Source organism: Boleophthalmus pectinirostris, unplaced genomic scaffold, assembly GCF_026225935.1.
Source record: "Boleophthalmus pectinirostris isolate CB_2022bp ecotype Guang Dong unplaced genomic scaffold, ASM2622593v1 HiC_scaffold_14, whole genome shotgun sequence".
NCBI lineage: Eukaryota > Metazoa > Chordata > Actinopteri > Gobiiformes > Gobiidae > Boleophthalmus > Boleophthalmus pectinirostris.
In genome coordinates this window covers 810,783-836,561 of record NW_026571047.1, presented here as the reverse complement: position 1 = coordinate 836,561, position 25,779 = coordinate 810,783, and the positions used below count along the sequence as shown (strand labels likewise).

Sequence of the window (25,779 nt, the reverse complement as noted above, 5' to 3'; positions counted from 1 at the left end):
CAAACTGAAGAGCTCTTAAGTACCACCTGAAGGAACTCACCTGCAGTCAAGTGGATGTCAGTCGCCAAAACAGCCTTGGTTTTTCAGAGTAGCATATATAATACATTCTTGTGTTGGCTTGCCTCATGCTGTGATATTAAGTTCAACTTTTTGTTACAATCATTATGACAAAAGGACATTTAGCACGACACACTTCAGTACGTTTTCTTTCTTCCTCATGTTCGTACCTGTGTGTCACCACAGCTACAGTAGAACCTTCTGACTGTCATAAACTGCTACAAAGCCGGTGTTCATTTGTCTAAAATGAACACCGGCTTTGTAGCAGCAACTATAGCAAACTATTGTTTGCTATAGTTGCCACGACGTAGTTAGAAGGCCTATATAACTCTATAAGTGGGAGAAAGATCACAAATAGAATTTCAAATAAATCTTGAATCTTATTTTCTATGGGTTGGATCCACACACCTGCAATATTAATCATATGGCATTGATTTCAGAGGTTTGTATTCATGTTGTAGGATTTGATGATGCCATAGTCTAACCTTCAAGCTTCATACCCACTCCTGTCTGCTCCTCCCAGTTAACCTCAACTCATTCTAAGGAAGACCGTTGCTGCTATAATAAAACAGTGGATACACAGTGGATTTAGTGAGACAGAGAAAGGACACACACAAGGCTGAGGAACAGTTTTACAAAAATATGGATGGTTTATTTGACCCTACTTGGACAAGCGTCATCACCAGAGCCCATGTCTGTGGGGAGCATGGTCTTCACTGTCCTACAGCTCACACACTTTAGGATCCTCTGCTGGGTTATGTGGGCTCTACTCTCAGCTCACAACACTGATGAGTTTATAGTGGTTTTGAAAGATTCTATTGAAAACAGACAGCCTAATACAAAGTCCAACTGGTACTGGTCCATAATACGGCTTCTAAAATAGCGTATTTACAATCTTCTACTGGAAGCAACAGAAAGGAATCTGCCATCCCTTGAAGAACAAAACAAGCTAGCCATCACTATTGGAACGCAAAGGAACTGATGGATCTTTTCTTTGATTGATTGTGCTTTGTAACCCACAGAACCATGTGAGAATCAGAAGATCAGGGCAGTCTGTTTCATGGTCAGAAGATCAGGTCAGTCTGTCTCATGGAGCGCCTTCAGAAGATCAGGTGAGTCTGTCTCATGGAGCGCCTTCAGAAGATCAGGTGAGTCTGTCTCATGGAGATTCTAGAGCTATGGTGGACGAGTACAAATGCTCATATTTATATATGTATAAAGTGAAGACAAGGACGCCCCTGTGCTGCTGCACGTGCACAGCCCTTAGATCAGCCAGAAAAGGTCACAGACATATTTGTAAGACAGGAGCGGCGCACACACACTGCTCACTACACAGACAGCACAAGGCCCTAGCCCAGGATGGAGAGAACACAGAGGGATGGAGGCATCAGCAGACCTTCTCTGGCCCATCGCCGGGCCGTGTCCCTCAGCAGTGGAGCTCGTCTCGGTCTCTTATTGGCTCATGATAGTCCCAAATCTCTGACGTCACAGGAAACCTCAGTCAAAGACAGTCAGTGATGTAGCAGCAGGCCCGAGTCCCCAGCCTGCCCCAGGGCAGCTGCGGCTGCTCACACAGTCACCTCGGTCTTGCTGCCTGTGCGGTAGTGCTGTGTCTGGGCCTGCTGCTGCTGGTGGTGTTGCTGCTGCGGCACATAGTGGAGCTGCTCCACAGTGTGAGTCCGTCTGGAGGCAAAGGCCTGTCTCTTGGAGGCGGTCTGGTTCATGGCTAAAGTGTTGGAGTGACCAGTGCCTCCTCCGCCTCCCCCTGACCCGCCCCCTCCGCTCCCGTTGTTGGAGGCACTGGGGTGGGAGTGCATTTTGGTCATCTTGTAGCGATCCATGATGGGTGTGGTGGGCATGAAGACATCGGTGTGAGAGATGGCACGTGAGATGGACTTGTCACTGCCCCTAAAACCCCCGCCCGAGATGCTGCTGACCATGCCACGCTTCAGGGACATCACAAGTTTGTCTGGGGACAGGAGGGGGTCCTGGGACAGCAGCCGGTCGTGGGAGTAGAGGCGCTCTTGTGAGTAGAGTCGATCCTGTGAGTAGAGGCGCTCCTGAGAGTAGTGCCTGTCTTTGGGGTACAGGTGCTCCTGTGACAGGCGCTCTTTAGAGTACATCATGCGGTCCTTGGTGTAGAGGCGGTCCTGGGACGTGTGGCGGTCCTGAGGAAGCAGACGCTCCTGAGAGCGCAGGCGCTCCGCTGATAGCAGCTGCTCGTCGGACAGGATGCGCCCGCCGTATGGGGACATGCCATTGGGCGACATGCTGTAGTCCTGCTGGGGGGCGCTCTGGGGGGTCAGCACTCTGTCCTGGGACATGGCCCTCTGCACACGGCGCGGCCTCTGCCTCTGCTGGGATGACTGCTGAGACCCCTGTGAGGGGGGCGGAGCCTGAGGCATGGACTGCTGAGGGGGCTGGCTCTGGTGCTGCTGTGGCTCGCGGTGCTGTGGACGGGAGCAGAGGGTTAGACTCTTCACTATAAAAAAGAAACTCTTTGATGTGTAAGAATTTTATTAAATATTCCTTTTGAATTGTAAGTTGCAGAATTACAGGACTTGTCCCCTTAGAATCAAAGGGATGCTCGAGGCCTCATGCTATTGATACGATTTCTTTAATTTCAGAGGAAAATTAACTGTAACAGAGCCAGGCTGGACACTCGTCAGCTCGTCTTACTGCATTACTTATGGAGATGTTTTCAGACATATCCCTGCTTTCTCTGGAGTCAGTGCGAACTCTGCTGCCTGTTTTAGGTTCCTCATTCTGTGTTCTCTGTTTATTTGTTGTTGTTCCAGTGTGTGCTGGGGAGCAACACACCCTCTAATGGGATTCTCAAACATGTCTTATCTCTATGCTGTGGTGATTGTCATAGTTGAGTGTGTACGCACCAGTTCCTGGCTCATCTTGAGCACATGCAGGGGCAGTGTGCCTCGGGCTGCCAGGTCAGGCAGGTGGCGTTTGCGGGTGTAGTACTCATCTACGTCCTTGTCACCTGGAGACAGAGGAGGGCGGAGTTAGTAACAGCACACACAGGGTTCAGTGGGAGGAGCAGCACGATGCAGTGAGACCTGTGGATCCACGTGTACGTCTTGTACAGCTCATCAAACAGGACTGTGTCATTGCCCCATGTGGAACCTGCGCTCCAATGGAAAACTGCACATGTCCAGAGACTTTAACATAAGTGCTGGAGTTTCTATAGTAACCATATTAGGGACAAATCAAGTTCAATCAAGTTTAATCTTGTATTATAAGTGTTTTTACTGAAAACCTTACAAAGAGGAAGAGGACTGAGTGAACTCTGACTTCAGATGATTATGAACAAAATAGTCTTTTTTTTTTTTTTGTTTCTTTCTAAGCATAAACTGTCTTCATCAGGACAATGACTGTCCTCATGAAGACATGTTAGTTGTAACAGTCACTACTACAAGTGTATTACTGTAGTAGTACTTGATAAGATCTAATGCACTGTGAGGTCCCAGGTCACACTTGTTACAGTGCTGTGTTATTGACACACACTCATCTGTGCTCTATAAGTCTGAATGTGCAATAAACCAAGTATCAGTGGAGTCTTGCTCTCCTCTCAGCTCTCCTAAAATACAGGTTAATGGCTCTAGCTAGTGATCTCCACCTGACCACTACAACCCCGTACTGGCTGTAATAAAAGATGGACATATTCTTTATGGACAGAGGAACATTTTCACACTGGTAAGTCATCTGGTAATATTAGCAAGTCATCTGGTTTAAGTATTTCACTGACCTCATTTCTTGTAGAGCACCTTCAGATCACTTTCTTGACTTTTGTCAGTTTCTCCACAAAATAAATACGTTTGAAAGAGTTGAACAAATAGACTGAAAAAGGTACCACATCTGGCAATGACACACAGCACTGCAGAGTTCATGCCAAGCACAACACATCTATGTGAGAGTATACAGGCAGCCCATCTGTGGAGAGAACTGTGCTAACAGGTCAGAAGTCCACCTTGTACAGTGTGAAGCGCGCAGGCACCAGCGCACATGCTCCAAGTGTCAGTGCCACATCACAGCCTCACGTCCCCACTGTATACATACGCCTGTGTCCATGTGAAGACCATGCTGCGCTACATGACATGCTCCGAGACAAACAGTGGCACATTTACAAGAGATCCAAGGACACAATGCAACATCCATATCACATCTAATGACGACATTCACCACAGATCCATTATGCACATAAATCAGAGCCAGCTAATGGGAAATAAATGAGTATTATTCGGAAATCAAACTTGTGTGTTCATCGCAGTAGTTCGGGCCACCTGTCTACACACACTCCAGCCCCGGGCCCGAGCTGCAGATCCACTCATTACCACACGATCCAAACTCCATGTTCTCTTGGCCTTAATAGTCTCCGGCAACCTGCACACGCATCAGCTTTATTGTGATGCCGCCGTGAGAGAGTGATCCGGATGTGTTGAGTCCTCATACCAATTTGCATTAATAAGCACTAATATTATGGGCACAATGAAATACGCTGCTCCATCTTTCCCCAGCACCGACCTGACACGAGCCAAAGAAAAGTGCCACTGTGATATTCCCCCACAAATGATTAGCTCTGGAAGGAAGGAGCCGGAGGATGTTTTTGTGCAGGACTAAAGAGAGGAGCTGCTGATTTAACAGCCATCACAAAGCATTATGCAAATGGGGCTCCAGCGCACAGGGTGTAATGCCTTTTGTTTTGTGCTAATACAATGGCGGCTGCAGACTTGTTTGGCACTTTGCTGTGAAATGGTCTCTGGCAGTAGAGTGACCGAGTGAATGGTGGAGGGCCATCCTTCACTGAGACCATGGGCCTGATGGAATTACAGCGGCCTTAAGGAATATTTGCGTTCCACTTAAAGAATATGATGAGAGGAGAGCTCATTACGCAGCAGAATCCAGCAGAGCACTAAATCAATAGGAGCAGGCCAGGCAGTTACTGCTCCAGAGAAATGGGCCTGTTTTAAGGCTAGACAAGGGGAGCATGGAATATCAATGAGTCACAGCCCATGGCTCAGACAGAGGGAGCAGCCAATCATCCTCCACTATCATGTGTGTGCTTTATTTGACTTTGGCTCAAGGATTTGATCATATATAGTAGTCAAAATCACAGTGAATGCTTGCAAATACAAATAATGGCTTTGATGAGAGAATCCTTCTGAAAATATACCAGAAAAGTACACCCAGATATTAGAAGGTAGGTGCAATGTCGTTTATTTCTATGAGGTTTAAGGGAAACTTAAAAATGCACCTGCTTTGAGATTATGATCTTTTCATATTGTTCTGAAATGCTCGTGCTCCCAGGCCTACAATGCTAAATCATGTTTTGGGGATCAGAACATATGTTCTAGTGATTAGGAACAGGGTAGATGTCTGTCTATAAGAGAAGAACATTGTCAAAAGTGTCCTGTGCTTTGTGGGTGGTGGACCTCCACAGGGTTTGGGCATTCTCACAGACCAGGAGCCCTCACAGTGCAGAGGGAGCAGAGGGAAGCATCATGCACACATCCTCAGGCAGCTGGGCCCACCAGGCCACTAGGACCTACTGAGTTTCTTGAGGGAGGAGAAGCGGCTGAGGTCGGCCGCCACAGCCGCCTCGTAGGACGGCGGCAGGTGCGACAGGCTCTGGAAGGAGCGTGAGAAGGACAGGTCGAAGGGCTCCGTCTGCGAGGTCAGGATCCCACTGATCCGATTGTTCTCTGAGGACACATACATACAGAGGGAGACAACATGGGACGTGTGGACACGCCCGGACACCCCAACACCCTGGATGGACCGGACCAGGACTGAGTGGGCCAAGACTGAGTGGACTAGGACTGAGTGGTAAGAAACAGTGTTTCGCTGAAGAGGACAGTCTGCCTCTGGGCACTCGGGAGTCTGATCATGCAGGGACTTCCAGAAGGCACGGGTCATACTCTGACTGTCACGTGATTGATGTTTAGTTTTTCATTTGTGTCTTGTGGTGATAATGCATGTCTGTGAGTAAAAGAATCCCCTCTTAAGTTTGACTTAAAGTAATTGTGACTCTGATTTGTGGTCCATGTTTGGGGAATAAGATGTATGAAGTGTTATTTAATGTGCATCCTCATAAAGCGGGTTAAACGAGGGCCAGCCAAACTCATTTAGTTCTCATTGTTCATTGCGATGCGTCAGCGCTGATGCTAGCTGCCTCCCCTGATACAGGCCACTGCTGCTTCTCTCCTAACACAAACACAGGGCTGTGTCCACACCGCCGTGATTGAATTCCTGTGAGCCCATTTTAATTCATGGCACTAGTTACTTTCACATCAATTATTGAGGTGTTTTTCAGACCTTTGACTGAGGTGTAAATGGAGGTGTAAATAATTGATTGTTATTGCCAAGGCCATAGCTTCCACCCAGACCTGCTATTGATGTGTGCTGGGGATTTAGGCACTGAAGGAGAGCACCGCCCAACTCACTTTGACAACAACAAATGTATGGACGCCTGTGACGACAACTCCAGCTAAGGAGTTATTCACTTATGCAGTCAAAACTTTGGACATACTTTTCATTTACGGTTTGTTTCACATGACATTGAAGGCATCGAAACTGTGAATGACATGTGCGGAATGTAGAAAACAAAATAACTCCAAACTGATTTCAGATATGTTTTGATCACTGCTTTTATCAGTCGGCATTTCTGGATCCTGGCATGGCTCACCTTGAGTTAAAAAACATTTCAGGTTACTGTATTGTAAAGCTCAGAGAGAGAATGCCAATGGTTTGCAGGGATGTCAACAAAGTAAAGGGTGGATACTTTGAGAAATTTGAATCTATTTGAGTTATCTCACTTTTTGCTTTGCTACATAATTGCATATATCTTACATCATATATTTGCGGTCTTCTGTGCAAAACTAAAATGTAGAAAGTAGTGAACATAAAGAAAAACAACACTAAATAGGAGTGTGTGTCCAAACTTTTGACTGGGAGTGGTGTATATGTGTTAAATCAGTGCCAGCACTGCCTTAATCACTGTGAATTATGGGGATGACAAAGCTTTGGTCATGTTCCTCTTTGTAGCTTAAGTGGAACTAAACACCAAATCCACTTTTTTGCTACACTTTTTCTTGTAGTTTCAGACATTGCCCTTCTTGCCCTTCACTCTCCCCTTTAGTCCTCTAAATCTCCCTCCCCTTTAGGACTTAGAGGAGGACCCATTTGAAATGTGGTTGTGGGCGAACTTTATGTATTTACTCCAACTTTTAGGAGATCGCTGCATGTTTGACTCCAGTTTGCCCGAGGCGTGGTGGAGGTGGTCACATGGCTGTGAGAGAGTTTGGGACAGGTGCGACAGGTGAAGAAAGGGGACACTGGACCAGAAGACACAGTGTCCACAGCGGGACAGGACAATAGCAGACAGACAAGAGTGTGTGGCATTTGTAGACAGGAGAGTGCAGGTGTGGTCCTGTCTAATCGCCCATCTGCTCCTGTCACTACAGCCAAGCTGAGGGTGGACTTTGAGGACACCATCAACTCACATGTGTCTGATTACAAAATCAGTTTTCTGATTGAAATCTCTAACTGTAGTACCAGAGGTGGAAAATACTAAAACTCATGTCAATGTAATAGAGTAGATTTTTTGGGGTACTTTCTGGAGTAGACTGTATGTAAATCAGTATATTCTAGTATGTAATTGTGATTAGTTACATGATAATTCATAGAAATTCTGGAGAGTAAAGTCCCTACTATTCACTTCTGTCTCTGCTTCTTTCTGTTTATTGATTGGAGTTTGCATAAAAATGTGTGTGTAAAGTGTTTCTAAAATAGTAGTACTAAGTAGTGTTTTAATGTGTACCTTTTTTTTTTTTTTTTTAATTCACTTGAGTACACATCTGCAGCAGTAATAGCAATTGATACTTTGCAGCTGATGTCATCAACAGTCCCTGGAGAGTTGACTCTAACTGGAGGCACTGCTCTGTTTGACACTTTGTAGACACATTAATCTGAGCTTAATGCTGTGTTCTGTTAAATGTCGGTAGTCGATAAATCTGAGTCAGTTCTGCCGACATCTGTTGTAGATACATTCCATTGCAACAGTCGGGAATATATGAATGCTCGTGAACGTTTAATGTTTATTTTGTTAGCTTATGTAGTTAACGTCAGGTATCGCTAGCTCCTGCTAATAAATCAAGTCTGTTAGCTAACGTTAATTCAGTTATGTCAGTTTGACTATTACATGTTCACAAATCCACCCGACTCGGTCTACTGTCAACTAGCCCGAGATTGTGTTTCAGAACCCTGATTTGATCAGCTGTTCCACTGCATTGTCTCGAGGTGGAGGTCATTTTCCCTGACTCCCGAGCACAAGAGAATGCAGCACTATTTTAACACAGTCAGAACGAGCTGACTACCTATATTTTTCGGACTATAAAATGCACTGGATTATAAAGCGCAATATCAATAATGTTGAATTATCTCGACTATTTTCAAACATAAGGTGCAGTGGATTATAAAGCGGATTAAGCGAAACAAACAGATGACATTTGAGACTGATCTTTAGTCCAGCCGTCTACGATCCATCGGCAGATCGTGGCGTAACTCGCCCGGTGTTGCCTCCCTGTCTTTGTGAATGTGGATTATGAATATGAATGTGGGTGGATCATTTAAGTTTGGATTTTTATTTCTTATGAGGACGACTCAAATATACATTGAGTAATAATGTGTTTAATGCAGCTTTGCACACATTTGTTTACATTTTATAGAAACAAAAGTGACTTATTTGCATAAACTAGAATTGTTAAAAAAAAACAGCTCACTCCTTGTGTTACTCCTCGAGGCTCCTGACTACCGTAGCGGTAATGCTCCAACAATTCATCAAGCGGAGCGGTTTGTAGCTTACCAAAGTTGTACTAAAACATTTTTGAGCACAATGTACCACATAAAATCAGTCTGAGGTCAGGAAGCACAACCAGAATTAATACATAAGGTGCACTGATGATTTTTGAGAAAATTCAAGGATTTTAAGTGTGCCTTTATAGTCCGAAAAATTCAGTAATTGGAACTACAACAGGTTAGTGCTGTTAAGTTTCTCACACATAAAATTACAAACTAGCTAGCATTAGAAAACTTTTCTTTTTTTTCTTTTTCAGTTAGTCTCTCTCATCTTTTTGATTGAAAATTAAACACCTGAGCAGGACCATGAACACTCATAATGATCACAGTTCATGAAAATGTGCTGTTTAAATCCATTTTGTATTTATTCTTGAGTTTTCAGACTTTTTTGCAGTGTGATAATGATTGTATCACCATGGAAACTGCTGAACATTCCTCCACAGAACATGCTGAGCATAATGTCACTGCAAAGTATCAATTGAGCATCATACTGGACCTGTAACTGTACTTTTACTTGAGTATAAATTTCCACTACTCTTTCCACCAATGTGTAATAAAGGCTTTAATGAGCAAATGTTGGACGGATGTGGTGTAGAACTGTGCCAGGACAGTAGACGAGCAGCACTGTCTGAAACCATGCCGAACTCCCTAAATTCTTAATCAAAGCGGTATTAGACTGAGGATTTATTTGAATTCTTTTGAAACAAGATTTGAATTTAATTGGTTCTGCTACAGAGACTTAAAGGTCCTATATTACACAAAATGAACTCTTGTAGTTTTCAGCCAGGTTCAAATGTTGCTTCCTCATCCAAACATACCTGCAGTTGTATGTTTGAGTAACTCTTCATTGTTACTCTATTTATACCTTCAAAACTCTGCCAAAATGCTCTGGTCCACCCTATGATGTCATGTAGTGGTGCTAACAACTACCTTTTACCTTTTGAGTGGAAATGTCTTGATTCAAGTGAAGCTGTAATGAGTTTAAAAACACAATGGAGCACTCCCTGTATTACCACATGACATCACAAGGTGGGACAGAGTGTTTTCTGTTTGAGAGAAGAACTCAGGTATGTGTTTGATGAGATAACAACATTATAACATAGATCAGACAATTGTGTAATATGGGCACTTTAAAGTACCATGTCCCCAGAACTCATCTACAGCTGTGTAAAGTTGAAGCTGGACTGCTGCCTGCATATCGACTGTTTTATATACGTATTTATGAATAAAATCACATGTCTATTTCTAAAAAGTAACATCTTGTAGGAGTCAAATGGACAAATGTTGAAATGCAGATATAATGTATGCACTTCCTGTTTCCTGTTTGAGGCCTGAACAGCATGTGTGAGTCATGCTCTGCTCTCTGATGACATCTCTGACTTGGTGCACTTGTCGACTGATTTGAAAATCAGTGTTGCATCTAACATTTTCTCGTCGCTAATCTATGCTAACAAAAAACCTGATTGATCATTTGCCATGTCAAACTGTGGATAGAGTTAGCGAATTAGCAAGTTTGTATAACTGTTTCAAGTTACACATGTTTTATTAATATTACACAGACATTTCTGTTTAAAACTGCACTATGTGATTTTTCTGAGTGACATTACCCACCACCACACTCATGTCCACGAGGATGTTATTGTTTTGCCTGGAAAGTTGGTGATGGTAGAAGTTGCTAAGAAATGAATAGCTCTTTTACAGGCTTGTCGTAAGCTCTCAAAGAGCTCCACTGTAGTCGTTCTTCATTCACTCCACACTCAGTAGTGGTAAACAACTATTTTAGCTACAGCTGCCCTGGGGCAGACTATTGGCCCAACCACACCACTTTCGTAGGTGGGTGAACACAATGAAGTGAAGAAGAATCAATCCTCAAACCTTCAGGTGGGGGGAGCTCTGCTCTAACCACTGAGCCACTGTCACCACCAATTACACAAGTCATGTAACACAAGGAGGTGGCAGATCTTCCAACAGAAAAGTAACATAGTGCACCTTTAATGGAAATGTAGTCCAATCAGGATAAATGTGACTGTGTCATTCTAAGACTGATTTTCCATGACTTGACATGCTGACAGGATGCTCAGTCCAGTATGTTTGTCACAGTTTTCTGAGCCTTTTCCTTCCTGTATCTGTATCTGACCTGGAGCAGTGGAGTGGACTACAGCTGGGGAGTTTGAATGTCAAATCTCTTTTTCAGGTGAGGATTATGGGACAATTGCTGTGGGAAGAAACATTGCGATTTTGACATTTGTCACGGCGACTGGCACCATGGAGGGGAGGGGTGAAGGGGTTAGGGATGCAGAATGATGGCGACATCACACCACACGAGTCTGGACTTACCACGCCTCAACGACCGGTGTGCTACCAAACCAAAGCCAAGAACACACATTTCAGTCACCTGCTGCTTGGACTCAAAGCCCTCTCCTCTGACCTGGTCACCTTGCATTTTTATCCTGGCATAAATCTCTGACGCACTTATCAGAACCCCATAATGTATGTTTCAATTTAGATTAAAAAAAAAAAGTATCTCACTTAAAGCCACAGTATGCAACGTTTAGCCAAAACATTGATGAAAAATAAAAGTATTTTATTTATTTTTAAAAGATTGTTTATTGCAATGGAAAAAAAGAGTCCTTTCTATGAAAAACTTGCATCTCTACAAACCCACTTTTTCCATGGGAATGTTGCGTCTTTGTCTATACTATTCCACAGTATGCCAGAAAATGTCAGAAGTATGACTTTAACTTTCTATTCAGGTGAAGTGTCACCTCCAGAAACTGACATACTGTACTGTAACTGTACAGGTTTGACTACGTCTTTCACAAATGCATAAACAACATGTAATATTTCATATTGTGCTATAAAACATACCTAGTTTCCCCTCGTTCCCCATTGATACTTTGCAGCAAATGTCATCAACATTCCCTGTGGTGTGATGCTTTAATCTGAACTTATTCTGAATTTATTTCAAGACAATCTGAACAAAAATAACTATTTTGGTTGAAACTACCACAGGTGAGCAGATTTGTGCTCATAAACACATAAACAGAATTAGCAAATTTAGTCACTTTAATTTTCTTGTTGAAAATCAAACAACTAAAATGTCTTGCTTAAATCCATTTAGTCTTGTCTTGAGTTTTCAGACTGTCTCACCATTTTTTCATGTTTGGTAATGTGTGAATTGTGTCACCATGGTAACTGCTGAACATTCCACCATAGATATACACATAGAACACCCCCAGGATCAAATGGTACTGCAAAGTATCAGTAGGTGTGACAGATGGTAATTCATAACTGTTACCCAGCAACCACAGTGTCCAGAAAGGGTCCCACTAATTTACACAACTACATGTAAACACCTTCTTCAGTGTACTAACTTTTTGGATTGGGAGTCCTTTTAGTACTCTGTGCTACTTCCTGTACTTTTATTTTAAACATTTCTTCAAAAATGCCACTTGACTGAATAAGTATGATAAATATTGACCACAGATATGTGAAAACCTCTCATATGGACTTAAATTATGGGAAAGCAGTATTGTTCGTGTTGAAATTCTCTTGGTGTAAATGTATGATATTGAAGTGCGAGACTGTTGAAATGGTGCTGCTGCCAGCGATCTGCCAACTGTTCTGACACCCGGTTCTGGCACAGGAGCCTTCACTAGAAAGGCTAAGAAAGGCAAAGGAAGCTCCAATACTATACGCCGTTGGGAGTGACCAAAATTATTCTGCATGTCTCCATGATGATATTATCGCCCTGAAATGTTCAGAAGTATGGCATTAAAATGATCTTTCTCCATGGAGACAAGCAGATCATCACTACCAGACCAAGTTATCTAGGCTCATGGCCGTGTTTTGGGCAATAAAACACCCATAACTGAATACATGCATGATAAGAGGTTATACTGTGGAACATTCCAGGCAAATGATTAAAGTTTAACTAAATAAAACAAATTTGCATCACTGAATTGTAGGAGCCTTATAGGACTGAAACATAAACCACTAGTATCAACTATCGCTACAATGTCGGAGTTGAAATGCATATCACAGTTTGTCACACTTTTTTTTTTAAATTCTGACTTGGTTTGGTGGGGTAGTACCTGTTGTGAATAATTATCATAGTTTTAGCAGCTAAGAAACAGTTGTGGGAAAAAAAAGTTGAGGAGAAATGTAAAAAAAAAAAATATATATATATATATATATATATATATATATATATAGGAAGTAGTAGCAAGAAGAACGTTCTAAAACATGTACCTACTGTATGTCATAAAATAGTTGTTCTATTTGTATGTATAGTTGTATCTATTTTTTAATACTCTAATCATAATTAATGTGGAATTTAGTAAACTTTTAGCCCTTGTTTACTAGTTGCTCGGAAACAGTTATGGAATTACCTCCACGTATGTCATAATTGCTGCTCCAGTGAAGTGAAATACTGTTTAGTGAAATGAATAGTGTCACCTGTCATGAACTTTAAATATATATGATTTGGTTGGGCACTTTTGAGCCATTGAAGATTTACAGTTGACAGTTTTTCATTTCTTATGTCTAATTTTTAATTGAAGCGCTCCACTGTATCACACCGGCTGCTTGTACACTAGAAGCATTATTCTCTGTATCTGCTCTAAAACAAACAGTGACTTGTTCCGATGTGAATATTCATAGTGCGCTCCCTCCCCACAGACCTGCTCCTGGCGCTGTCTCACATCTGCCAGGCTGTGCCCCCCATTACCCCCCCTCCCCATACCCGCCGTACCCCACCTCCCAGCACTCTGCCAACATCTGTGCGACTTACAGTAATTAATACGCGCCTTTTCACCGATGTAACACTGCGAGATGGGAGAGAGGTAGCCCTGTCAAAGCCTTACACTGATCCCTTCAATTAAGATGACAGCGAAGAGTTATGGTGCGAGAGGACACCCCTGCCGCGCGCTCAACACAGCTCACTGGCACATATGAATGCTTCTCCGGGCTCTTACCATTTTTAGGGGTGCGTGTGGGGCTACCTAACGCCACATGGTTATAGTTATGCTGATGGGCACCTGAAATGACAAAAGCAACATTCAGGGTCAATGGGAGAATTCTGTATTGAGAGAATACAGACTGCAGTGTCTCATCCTCAAGGCTTATTACATCCACAGGTCTGGCACAAATGTGACTAACTTTACTATTTGTAACTCCAATTGTTTTCATCAATAACAAGTTGATTAATTGGGTTCAAATCTTAACATCCAAGAAGTTATTATTATTATTATTATTATGTTTTATCTGTTACTTGTTAAAACAAAGTAAATAACGTTTTTGAAAAGAAACAGTAATGAGATCAGAACTATGTTCGAATTTGTAGTATGTGAAATAATACATTATGTTTTAAACTAGTTTATGGCTAATGTGTAGTAACTTGGCCTTTTAAAATCTGCTAATCTGTAATAACTAGGCCTTCTCTATCTACACAACTATATAAGATTTTTATTTATTTATTTTCATTTACAGTTTTCCTTTTATTTAATTGTCCAATTGTCCTCCTTACTGTAAATGCCTATTCCTCTTTTTTCCCCTTTGCAGTCAAACCAGTGATAAAATAAAATATGCCAACTTTCAGTAGAGCCTTGGGAGTGAGAGCAGCTTTGCAGAAAACATGTGAAAATATTAGGGATAACTCACCAAATTAAACTTTTTAAAAATAAATAATGAATTCATGGAATTAAATAACCAATTAAATGGAATGTAATAACCAACAATTATTCATTCAAATTAGACATTGGGTGAATTATCCTTGCAATATTTTCAAATTAATAACATGATTAAAGAAAGATACACAAATTAATAATAATAATAATACACATAAATATAAAATGAAAGATCTGGAGATGATTCAAGTTTGGCAGCTGTCTGTGACCTCAGTGTTACCTGCAAAACATGTCATCAAACAGAATTGAAAAGGCGCAGACTGGAAACTCTGAGGCAAAAATGGTAAGGCAGCCTTCAAAGATTCATAAGCCTTTCCTGGAAACATGTTCTCACAAAACTACATAATTCACAAATCATAAATGTGTTATTATCAGTGTCGCTGTTTAAGATGCATCAGAGAAAGTGTGGAAAGCGCGTGAAAAGAGTCGACCTAGAAAAGAAGGTGTGTGAACAGAAGAACACAGCACAAAACAAGCAATACCAGCTGATAGTATGACAGAGGAAATCTGCAGCCAGGCATTCACACAAGCCCTGAGCCCTAAGCCAATACAAGTGCTTTCAATAGAGTTACCTCCAGACATATGTGCTGAGAAAAAACACCAGTCCAACTATTTCATTTCCAAAAAAATACACAAAATATACTTTATAAAGAAGTGATAAATTATCACATTTACGTAGCATATTTCAACTTCTAAGCGACACAAACCACAACTAAATTGCCAGTTATGAAATAATGACATTTTTCTTAAGGTTAAAGTGACCTGTTTGTGGCAATAGGTGCTGTTACTTCAGATGTTGAACTAGGTTTAGTCAGGACTACGTTGGTTGTTGGTGGATGTTTTAGGTTGATGGGAGTGCCAAGATAAGACCCAAACATGGGGAGAACCATGTAACTCCACACAGGAAAGCCTGAGCAGCCTGAGAGTCAAACTACAAGAGTACCAGCCATTGTGCCACAGTTTTTTACTCACAAATATAATCCAGTGATGCATCCTAATGGACGTGTGAGGACTCAAAGCTGTGCTGTGATCATAGTATCATAATAATGAAATAAAATGGCACTTAATAATCCTTGCTCCTTACTTTCTCTACACTAACAGCTGTGTTAGCCATGGTCACCTCAGTGTGACCACACTTTACTATAAAGCATTTCGAATGCCCTGTGCTGACTGATGGTCTCTCATGATGAACCTGAGGCGTGCTGCTGTGTACATTAGTATATGGACTCAGTCACATCTCTAGTGCGACCCCTTCGCTTGCAGTCTGCCTCTGTGCCTGTTTAAAAATGCATCAGAGCCAACTGCTGCGGTGCATCTGTCAGCCGGAGAGCGCCTGAACGCACCGCGCCTCACACTGAGCTGCAGCTATGGAGATGGATGTGTTCAAGCGCCTGCACTGACTCCGGGTTTCACAGTACTTCCACTTGAAGGATTGTTCAGACGGAGCTTGGTAAACATGTGTAGAAGCCTGTTGTGATGGTGCGTAGAAGCCGTTTGAGCACAGAGAGAATAATGAGCAGATCTGCTTTAAACATGTGGACAAGACAAAGATGGAAAAGTATTTAGGTAAAATAAAGAAAAATTCTTTTCATGGATTATTGCTGTTGAATTTAATGTTGTCACAATGATATAAGTTCAAACTCTATTTACATACTAATGAATCTCGATTCCTGTTCTATGGACTTGATTCTCAATAATGATTTTGATACTAGGATGATAATAAAAACACTATGTGGATAATAGAAAATGATTTTCAACATTAAATCATATTTCCATATGTGTGTAATTCCTCAGTGGTCCAGGTAGGTTCCATATCTGTCCATGAGTGTACACTAGTCTATAGTCTGTGCTCTTACACTTGTTCTGATGGCTGGATTTCAGGTGACATCATATCATTCTATAGAACAGTATTATTTAATACAGATGGCGGCAGCTAAAATGAATATTGTCCATCTGCAGATTTCTGTAGTAATAGAGCCTGGTTTAAGTCTGCTCAATAATAGCAATGATCATGTTCCATATTTTTGAATTTACCTTTTGGATATTTCATGACAAAATACTATATAATTATAGAAAAAACTGGCCCTTGCTTCCCATCTGGAAGAATGACATTGTCACATTCAAGAAAACCAAATAATACAGCACAGTTCTAAAGTTATTCACGGGAGGCTCATTTCTGTCCTGTGAATGAGACTTTTTTAGTATTGACACATGTTCAGATGAATTTGAATAAGTTTAAACATTGGACTAATATTTGTTTTTTCATAGTTTTGACAACCGTTTGTAGAAAAGCACTACACTGTAAAAAAAACAACTGTGCACATAGACATGAGTGAGACGAGAGTGGGTCAGGTTCAGACACAACAGGCTGCCTTCACTAACAGGCCTGACTGAGCGAGAGTCGTCTGGGGAGAGGGAAGCCCAGTCTGATCTACTGTGATCTGGGACCAATTAAACACACAGAGGTTCTGCTCATCACAGGGACATGCAGAGCGCCACCCGCAGGCAGCGACACAGCACTACAGGCTTTCAGCCACCCAGAGCACACCACCCACACGTGCAGCAGTTTGAAAGAACTTTAACATCAGATGATCTTTTTGTTGTTCAGGCAGATTCTCTATTTGACAAAGACCCTATCAGATATAAAAACAGACAAGATTTGAACTATCTAGGCATAAAACAACTGAAAAACTTCACACACTTTCAAGTTATTCAGTTATTTCAGTGATTCTTGTTTTATTATAGGAACTGTGTATTGAAATTTACTATTGCATTTTAAAGTGATAATATGTAACTTCCTGGTGATGGTAAGTCAACTGCATGATTCCATGGAAACGGAAATTTAAAACCATACTTAGGAACATCCCCCATATATTTTATGTTATAGTTTAACTGCTTGGGTTCTTTTTAAAGACAATATAGTAAAGTGTATTTACCTTGTTGACATGTTTCTTCTTACTTGTTGTAACAACAGCTGATTTATGCTGTAGTGTTGGAGTGTTGAATATTATAGTCAACAACATTTCCATGGAGACAAACAGGCCAAATAAGAGTCAGGTTTATGGAGATGCAAGCCCACTTAGAACAAGGATTTTCTGCAATTTGTACTGCAATAGATACATCCGTAATGAAAAATCCATGCTCCTTTTTAGTGTGTGTTTTTTTGTTTTGTTTTGTTTTTTTGGCAAAAAGTTACATACTGGGACTTTTAGCTCCATGGGCAGATCGATGGGCTTGAATCTACAGCATTCCCAAACCTGTTCCATGAAAACATGTCACCTGCTCGTCTCCATGGAGAAGATTAATGCCATGCTGTGGAATTATAGATTGTAGAGGTGAATGACAAGAGATCATTAGCCCGGCTGTCTGACCCGAGGTTATGGGTCCTATGCCCTTTCTATAGAGTATGTCATTATCATGTCTCCACGTTCGTCCCATGTGTATGTAGACCACAGCCTAACCCTGTCATTACCACCTCTCAGCTCACTGCCCCCACCTCCCACCTCCCACCCTCTGAGCGCTCACCACCACAACACTGATGGATAATGGAACCACAAGTCTCCAACATGTCCAAGACAGCGTGTCAGAGGTTTCATAAAGTACTTCATAATGATTCATAGTGTAATATATATAAAAGGCTGTATGTAACTCTATGGGAGATTTCTGTTTTTGAAAGAAATCTTCAAAACTCTGATCCACAAATATTGAAACTCATTGTTATTTGTTTGAGTCTGGCTCCACAAACTTGTCATATTAATCTTATGGCTTAAAGTCCTTTCATCTGATGGCAGTGACTTGACATTTGAGGTTAAGTAATGGTACAAGTTTCTGAAGCTATAAAGAGAAAAATCCATTTCAGTCTAATTTGTGCTGACAGAAAAGACGCTGAACTTTGTGCCAGTGGATAGGCCCAGTAATGACACAGATATTAACCAAACCCAAGATGTGATCGGAGAGTTAAACAGATGACTCCTGCAAAAGAAGTCTTAACTGTGACTGTAGTACTTTGCCTTCACAGAGTATGAACACTGAATGAATATTGCACACAGCTGTAAGTGAAATTTGAGAATGTGGTAAAGGGCTTTAAAAAACGAATGCACTTTTGTATTACTACTTGATTTCTATACTCAGGACTAGACTTGATAATACCAGTTCAGATACCACGATGTTAATAAAAAGTTCTTTCTTTAGATGACAGAATGTGATTTTCAACACTAATTTTATTACTTTTTTTATACTATCATGTGACCTGTTATGTGTGTAATCCTCAGAGGGCCAGGTAGGTTCCTTAGTGGTCCATGTGTGTATACTAGTCTATCTGCTCTTCTACTTGCTCAAGATCATTCTAAAGCTCATTTCTGTCCTGTAAATGGGACTTTTTTTTGTGATATTTGCTTGAATGATTATCTATTTGGTGTTTGATACTTTTGACAACATTGTTACAGTGTCAGTCTTAGGCTACGTTCACACTGCAAATGTGAAATGTGAATTTTGGGTCAAAATGAAGTGACCCAAATGTGATTTTTTGTCCCCTATGCTCCTGTATTTGATCTTTTAATGACAGTCTGAACCACACAGATCAGATTTTTTCAAATGTGACCCAGGACACTTGGATATGTGCTCCTAAAACCGATACATATCTGATCTTTTGACATGTGACTTCAGTCTGAACGGCCAGGTCACATTCATCCACCTACACGTTATCACACGGTGGACTTGACTATGCCAAAGAGGCTGACAATTGTGCAGTAACAAGCACCTGTCACAAGCCAATACAGCCCAACGCCAACACGTTTGCTCATGGAAATAAGCCGCCGAAGATGTGTTTCCTCCCGCGAGAGTGGCACAAGTAGGCGCTCACAAATGTACACAAACGTTCTTCTCGTCATATGAAAACTGTTAATGAACTTCGTGTCACTGAAGTGAAGCACATCACTATCCCACCACTCTTAGCTACGTCTCCACATCCACACGTTCCTTTCAACGGACTGTCCCACAAAACACCACGGCCAAAAACCTTGTCCTTCTCCTTCTCAATCTCCTCCTTAAAACAAATAAGTTGTTCATGGTTCACGGTTGACGTCGTCGTGTCTCCAGTGCACATGTGGGACACTTTTGGGCCGTTTAATGTTCACACTGGAGTCACATACAAGTCACATTTAATTGGAAATGTGAATGACCTCGCAAAAACATCGGATTTCACCCCAAAAAAATCCGTATTGAGCATTAAGCCCTGCAGTCTGAACGTGGTCATATACTATAGAAAGTATCACTGATCTCTAATTAGCACAATGTTTTTCAGGCCTACTATCACCTACTATATTTCACCAAATTACTTCACGAGGATCAGTGAATAGACATTTCCCCAATACTGAACAAATGTGAGGTCACCGGTTTTATTTCCCAGACTTCAAATGGGTGTGACTGACAGCTGCATTAGCCAATCAGGGACGTGCATGATCTGTCAGTATCAAAACAAGAGAGAATACAGTGACCAGAGTGATATCCTTCTGTAAAAAAAAAAAAATACACAGAGATATAATTCTTGACCAGGCTCCAAATTACACCATTAAAGTGTAAAAATGTGTTCCTTGCCCCTGTGTCTAAGTCTTTCTATTTGGCAATGATGCTTGTTTTGCTTTCTCAGCTTGTTCCGAGTTGCTGAGGACAGTCCAAAATGTTAAATTATTCAATTAAATGCATTTGCAACTTCACTTTACACATGGGGTATTGCCTTTTTTTTCTTTCTTTCTTTTCTTTTTTTTTTTTTTTTTTTTAACTTTCTACTATGTTATAACATTGTACCTTCATTAAAAATATGCCTGAAGAGGAGGTTTTAGACGTCATCTCATTCATGTTTGCGTAATTTAATGATTTCTTCTGGGATTTATTCGAACCCATGCTCCTACACGACTACGGCATAAATATATATAATAAAAAAAGTTTGATACAAAATACTACGCTACAACTAGGGATGGGACAATAAACATTAATATTGTTTATCGTGATAAAAAGGGTGGACAATAATAATAATTCATGGGACATTTTATATAATCATATGAATCTCCAAGACATCATTGGAATGTGCAGAAAGATCCCATCACCTCAATATTTTATTAATTTTTATTTTTTTTACTTATAAAGAAAGTACATTACTCAAACAGTTGTTTAATTATGTAACTTATTCATAAAATTTAAATTACACTTATTCATATCCATAACATTTTAAACCATCAGCGCCTTTAATAATGATCGTGATGATTGTTTCATTAGCAGGTTGTACACTGATTGTGTTGTGATAGTGCTCTGAAGGGAGAATGACTTAGCGTGGGGAGCAAATAGTTTATTTAGATTAAAAAATGTAACAAATTAAACATGTTAATGTGTTGTTTTGGGCGAGAAAAGCATTTTAAAAATTGTAAAAAGTAAAATGGTGATCTAAATTTGTTATATGCTTGCTGTCATAAGCCCTTTTTAACTGAAAAAATACTAAACAAAAAACACTTTGCTTTTACCAGTTTTTAACTATGTTGTAGTTGTTTCTCCTTCTCATTTACCCTCTAAAAGTTGTATTTGGAGTGATTTGTCTATGTTTGAGCAATCTTATATTTTTAAGACACAATATCTGAATCCCTGTTTTCAATGCCACCGGTGCACGCCCACTGCCCTGTACCAGTGGCGGCTGGTGGTATCATTTTTTGGGGGGTCACCAAGCCCAAAATTATATATTATAATTATATGTATTATATATAGGATATATAGTACTATAAAGAATGCCAGAGGCAGACAATCATTTGGTCACGATTGTTTGAACTATATCTTGAATTAATATAAATAATTTGTCTCATATTTCATCAGTCCCCTGTCCTACTCCTGCACTGTGTTTGGTTATCACAATTAGAAGACAACACACAGCCAAACATAAAGTTTACGCAGCAGCACAACCTAATCCACCGCTCACAACCAGCCCCAACAACAACATTGTCAAAACTACAATAAGAGGCTATGGTCACAATATGAACACACGCCATCAGTGCTGCTCCTACAGCACACGACAAAACACTGGAGCACAGTGGCGACTGGTCAGTAGAGGGTGTAAGGGTGTCACACTCCCTAACTTGACCTAGATACAAAAAATAAAATAAAATTATAAAGTTGTTATTTTATAATAGGCTATAGATTTAATATTTTGTTAAAAATGGAACATGTGTCAGCACAGACACACAGTATTTTTATCACGTTAAACGTGCTCATATGTGGTTCATGTGTTTGACCTTTGAGTTTGTTAAGTTGGAGTGACTTCATGGAAGTCTATGGGAGAGCCTGAAATTTGGAGAAAATTTGACCTCATTACATTGCTTCTGCCAGTTACTTTACATTACATAATAATTGTGGCAATTATAAATGCATCTTGTGGGCGCAGGGTGAGGGCGACCTGAAATCAAGTGACCTATTGTGATTCAGCTGCTCACTCTGACCCACTCGGCCCCAGCTCTGCACTGGCACTATCTTACTGCTATAGGCTAATGAATTTATAACAACAGAGCTGTGGCCTATATTATTTATGTATAGTTATGGCGAGTTTAACTTCAAAGTGTGTTTTTAGGGAGTAATATATCTTCAGTGAGTGCATTGGCTGCGGTCATATCCTATGGCTCTTATTTTGATTCACACACTAGTGGTGGCTACTTACTTTTACCTAAACCTCCACACAGGAGAGCTCGAGGAGAGACCCAAAGCAGCAGACACACTGACTCAGACACCGGGACCCGGGGCAGTCGCTCACTGCTCTATCCACCTCTGCCCGCTCATTTCAGGGCATAAAAGTTTCACCTGGGCTTAAGTCCACCTGGTGCCCTAGTGCTAATATTGACTGGTTGTAACTTTCAGATCACGTTGTTGGGGCTGGGTGTGAGCGGTGGATCAGGTTGTGTTGTTGGGGCTGGTTGTTGGGGCTAGGTGTGAGCGGTGGATCAGGTTGTGTTGTTGGGGCTGGTTGTTGGGGCTGGGTGTGAGCGGTGGATCAGGTTGCGCTGCTGCATAAACTTTGCGCTTGGTTGTGTGTTGTGTTCTGATAGGTATAGTTCAACCAATAGTGACCCAAATGATCTGTTTCTGAAAACATCTGTTTCTGACATTCGTTAGAATACTATAAGTGTTCTTTTTTGGTCAGAACCAAGGAGAGTGATCGCAGATATGTCCGTTCTATGTGCCAAAAGTTTTTACAATGCAACGCAATATTTGTTAAATAAATGAGCATGAAGCTTTTAAAATCGCTATTATGCGCATAAATATAACAAGTATATTAATCAGTAATTTTATTATGTTAAACAGGGATGTGATGACATTTTTAATTTAAGTCCCACCCACAATTGGCGTGGTCCATCCACAACTTGAATCTCAGCGCCATGCCTGTATTGGGCACTGCTGTTTTCTAACCAGCAGACTTTTTTTTTTAAGAAGATTGTCACTATACAGCAGACATAAATTGTCTTCTTTAAAGCACATATACAGTAAAGAATAGAAACAACATCCATAATATTTGGATGGTAAAGTAACAATTGCATTTGACTTGCGGTGTAGTTTGAGCATGTGCGTGGTCTCGGAGCACGGGCTGTCTGTGCTGATTGACACCGGCTGCAGATTGCCGGGTTAAACAGGGGCTCCATATAAATTGCTAAAGAGCTGTCAGGATGTGTCGTCTGCAGCTGTGTCAGAGGAGCGCGCATGAATCACTCTGTAATGCATTCTAATGGTGGGCTCTGGGCTGCTCTTCCGGTGGCCCTGCGAGAACATTAGTCACCGGAGAACCTGGATCTCCGGAGGATACCTTCACTCCCGGCCAGTCTGCATAATGTCCAGATGGCAGCGCTCGGACTCGGGGAGGTGACATTTGGTTTGGCATTTACTAAAGCAATTTGGATGAAAAAAGTTGAAATGTAAATCTCATCAAATAGTAATTAGTTGAAATGGGCCATAAACAACGTCCTAGCGCGAGCGCGTGTACGGCGAGGAGGAGGAGGAGGAGGGCAGATGACGAAGAGCACTGTGGAGACACCCGGAGGGCATTTTGAAAAGTCAAGAGCGTCTGAGGTCAGCTGGTGTCAGACTATACTCCTAATGCCCTGGCGTGTACATTCACCCTGCACTTTCTCATGCAATAATAAGCAACAGACAGATGGAACACGCAACATAACAGATTTTTGTTTCTACCAACACAAAGTACTGCCATAGCAAGTACCACTATATTGATCTGATACTGATACCAATGAGTTTTGTGTTAAAATGCACTGAGATTCCTATAGCAGAAATAAACCGAACTGGACATAGATGCTGTCAGTATTTTTGCTCCACCCCCCTTAAAGGTTGTATAGAGGATTTTCCAAGGAACGAGAAATCCAGTGACTGTTTGTCATTTTTCAAATGTTGCGCATGCGTGAAACCACCCCCCCTCCCCCACAGCTCCCTACGTAGAAACGCCTCCTTCCGCCTCCTCCTTACGCCAGAAACCGGTGCGCTGCACATGACTTGTAAACAACTAACTACAGTGTTGGTTAGGCAAGGCGGAGAAGTGAGGAGCGGGAGGAGGGGGTGCGCGGATATTTCGTGCGCGGACAAGAAGTGAGAAGCAGGGCGAAGAACGGAGCGGGGAGTGAGGAGAGGAGAGGGGAGCGGTGCGCGGAGATTCCGTGAGGAGCAGGGAGAAGAGCAGAACGGGCAGAGAGGGGCGCAGAGAGGGGGGCGCGGAGATTCCGTGCGAATGAACTAGCTACTACTACAACACGCAGCAGCAAGCGGACTCTTTCTTTGCCTTGAAAATTAAGTTTTCAGACATAGGATATCGCATTCGTGTCCTGAAAAACTTTTGTCTAACTCTTGGAAATAAAGTACGTTTTCATAATAAGCAGAAGTTTCCTGTCCAGGAGTAATTTGGCGACCAGTGCGTCAGTCTTTAGACCCTGTGTCTGCTTCAGTTGCGGCATCGCTGGAATGAATCTTCAAGAATCACCTTAGTTTGGTTTCGCTGCTTTTCCCCTTGTCTTCTTCTTTCAGCGACCTCAAAAACTGACTTTGTTTTGGGGCTAACTGTTCGTAGATTCTTGTCGCCATTGCAATAATCTTTGTGCGAACTGCGAGGAAGATATAGGTCAAAAAAGCCGCTAAGAACTGTTGCGTTGGTGGAGTAAACAGCGTCTGTGGACTGCGTGACAGGCGTACGTAAACCACGTAATGGCAGCGCGCAGGCAAGTCAGTTACACTAGAAACGTAGGGAGTTTGATTGACAGCCTGTCAACTAACAGATAACGAGGCAGTGTCGTTATCTGTTGGCAAATGTTTAGCCCCACCACGTCCAGAGTTGATGAATTTTTATTCTCTTTTTTTTGGTCATCATAATTACAAGGCTACTGCAACTCCTATATTGCTATCATTGACAATTTGAAACAAAAAAAAAAAACAAAAAAAATCCTCCATACAACCTTTAAGCTGACAAATTAGATTAAGCTGTAAAAATATGATACACATTTGTTTATTTAATTATTTATGCCATTTCCAAGTATTTTTGTATACGAATTGACACAACTTGATACTTCCATACCTTTCTGCTTCCAAATATTGATCCGTCCGTCCCTAATGCAAAGCTGCCAATATGCACTACAGTATGTACCCCTTGAACCCCAAACCCACGAGGCCCGTGTGAACTATTGAACCACTGCACAGAGTCCCACACGGATCCATTTTCAAAGACCCACACCCGCCCGCACCCACACAGTACAGCACCGCACCCACCCGTTAAACCGTGATTATATCAGAGTTAAATCTGCACACGCCCGAACCCTTTAACATTCCACCCATTACCCGTCCGTGCTGTGATAAATTGGGGTCAGCCCATTAGTCCGATAGTCCTGTAGTCCAGGTCTAAACCCTAAACCAGGACTGAACCTACGCCATGTCATTAGCAGATTATAACTATATATACACTGCAACCGCAGAGCCGATTGCCAGGACTACACCAGGACTACACCAGGACTGGACCAGGACTGGACCAGCACTAAACCAGGACTAAAGGTCTAAAGGTCTAAAGCAGAAGCGCAGTTGGCAAGCCGATTTCCTCCGCTGATAGTTTTATATAATGAATACTCTAAAGTTACTCTCTTGCCTGGTCTGC

General features: G+C 41.6%; 1 protein-coding gene across 1 annotated transcript in view; it reads right to left on the bottom strand.

The window, feature by feature from the left end:
• Nucleotides 1-1,625: 1,625 nt before the first annotated feature.
• The window catches only part of LOC110154046 (protein shisa-6), a 204,560-nt gene continuing 180,406 nt past the window's right edge, over nucleotides 1,626-25,779 (bottom strand). Inside the window, exons 5-10 of the mRNA XM_020917981.2 lie at nucleotides 13,902-13,964; nucleotides 11,263-11,283; nucleotides 5,619-5,771; nucleotides 3,710-3,712; nucleotides 2,949-3,052; nucleotides 1,626-2,507 (exon numbers count right to left, since the gene is read on the bottom strand). Of these exons, the coding sequence (XP_020773640.1) occupies nucleotides 1,626-2,507; nucleotides 2,949-3,052; nucleotides 3,710-3,712; nucleotides 5,619-5,771; nucleotides 11,263-11,283; nucleotides 13,902-13,964 (1,226 nt within the window). The remainder of the gene's footprint in view (nucleotides 2,508-2,948; nucleotides 3,053-3,709; nucleotides 3,713-5,618; nucleotides 5,772-11,262; nucleotides 11,284-13,901; nucleotides 13,965-25,779) is intronic.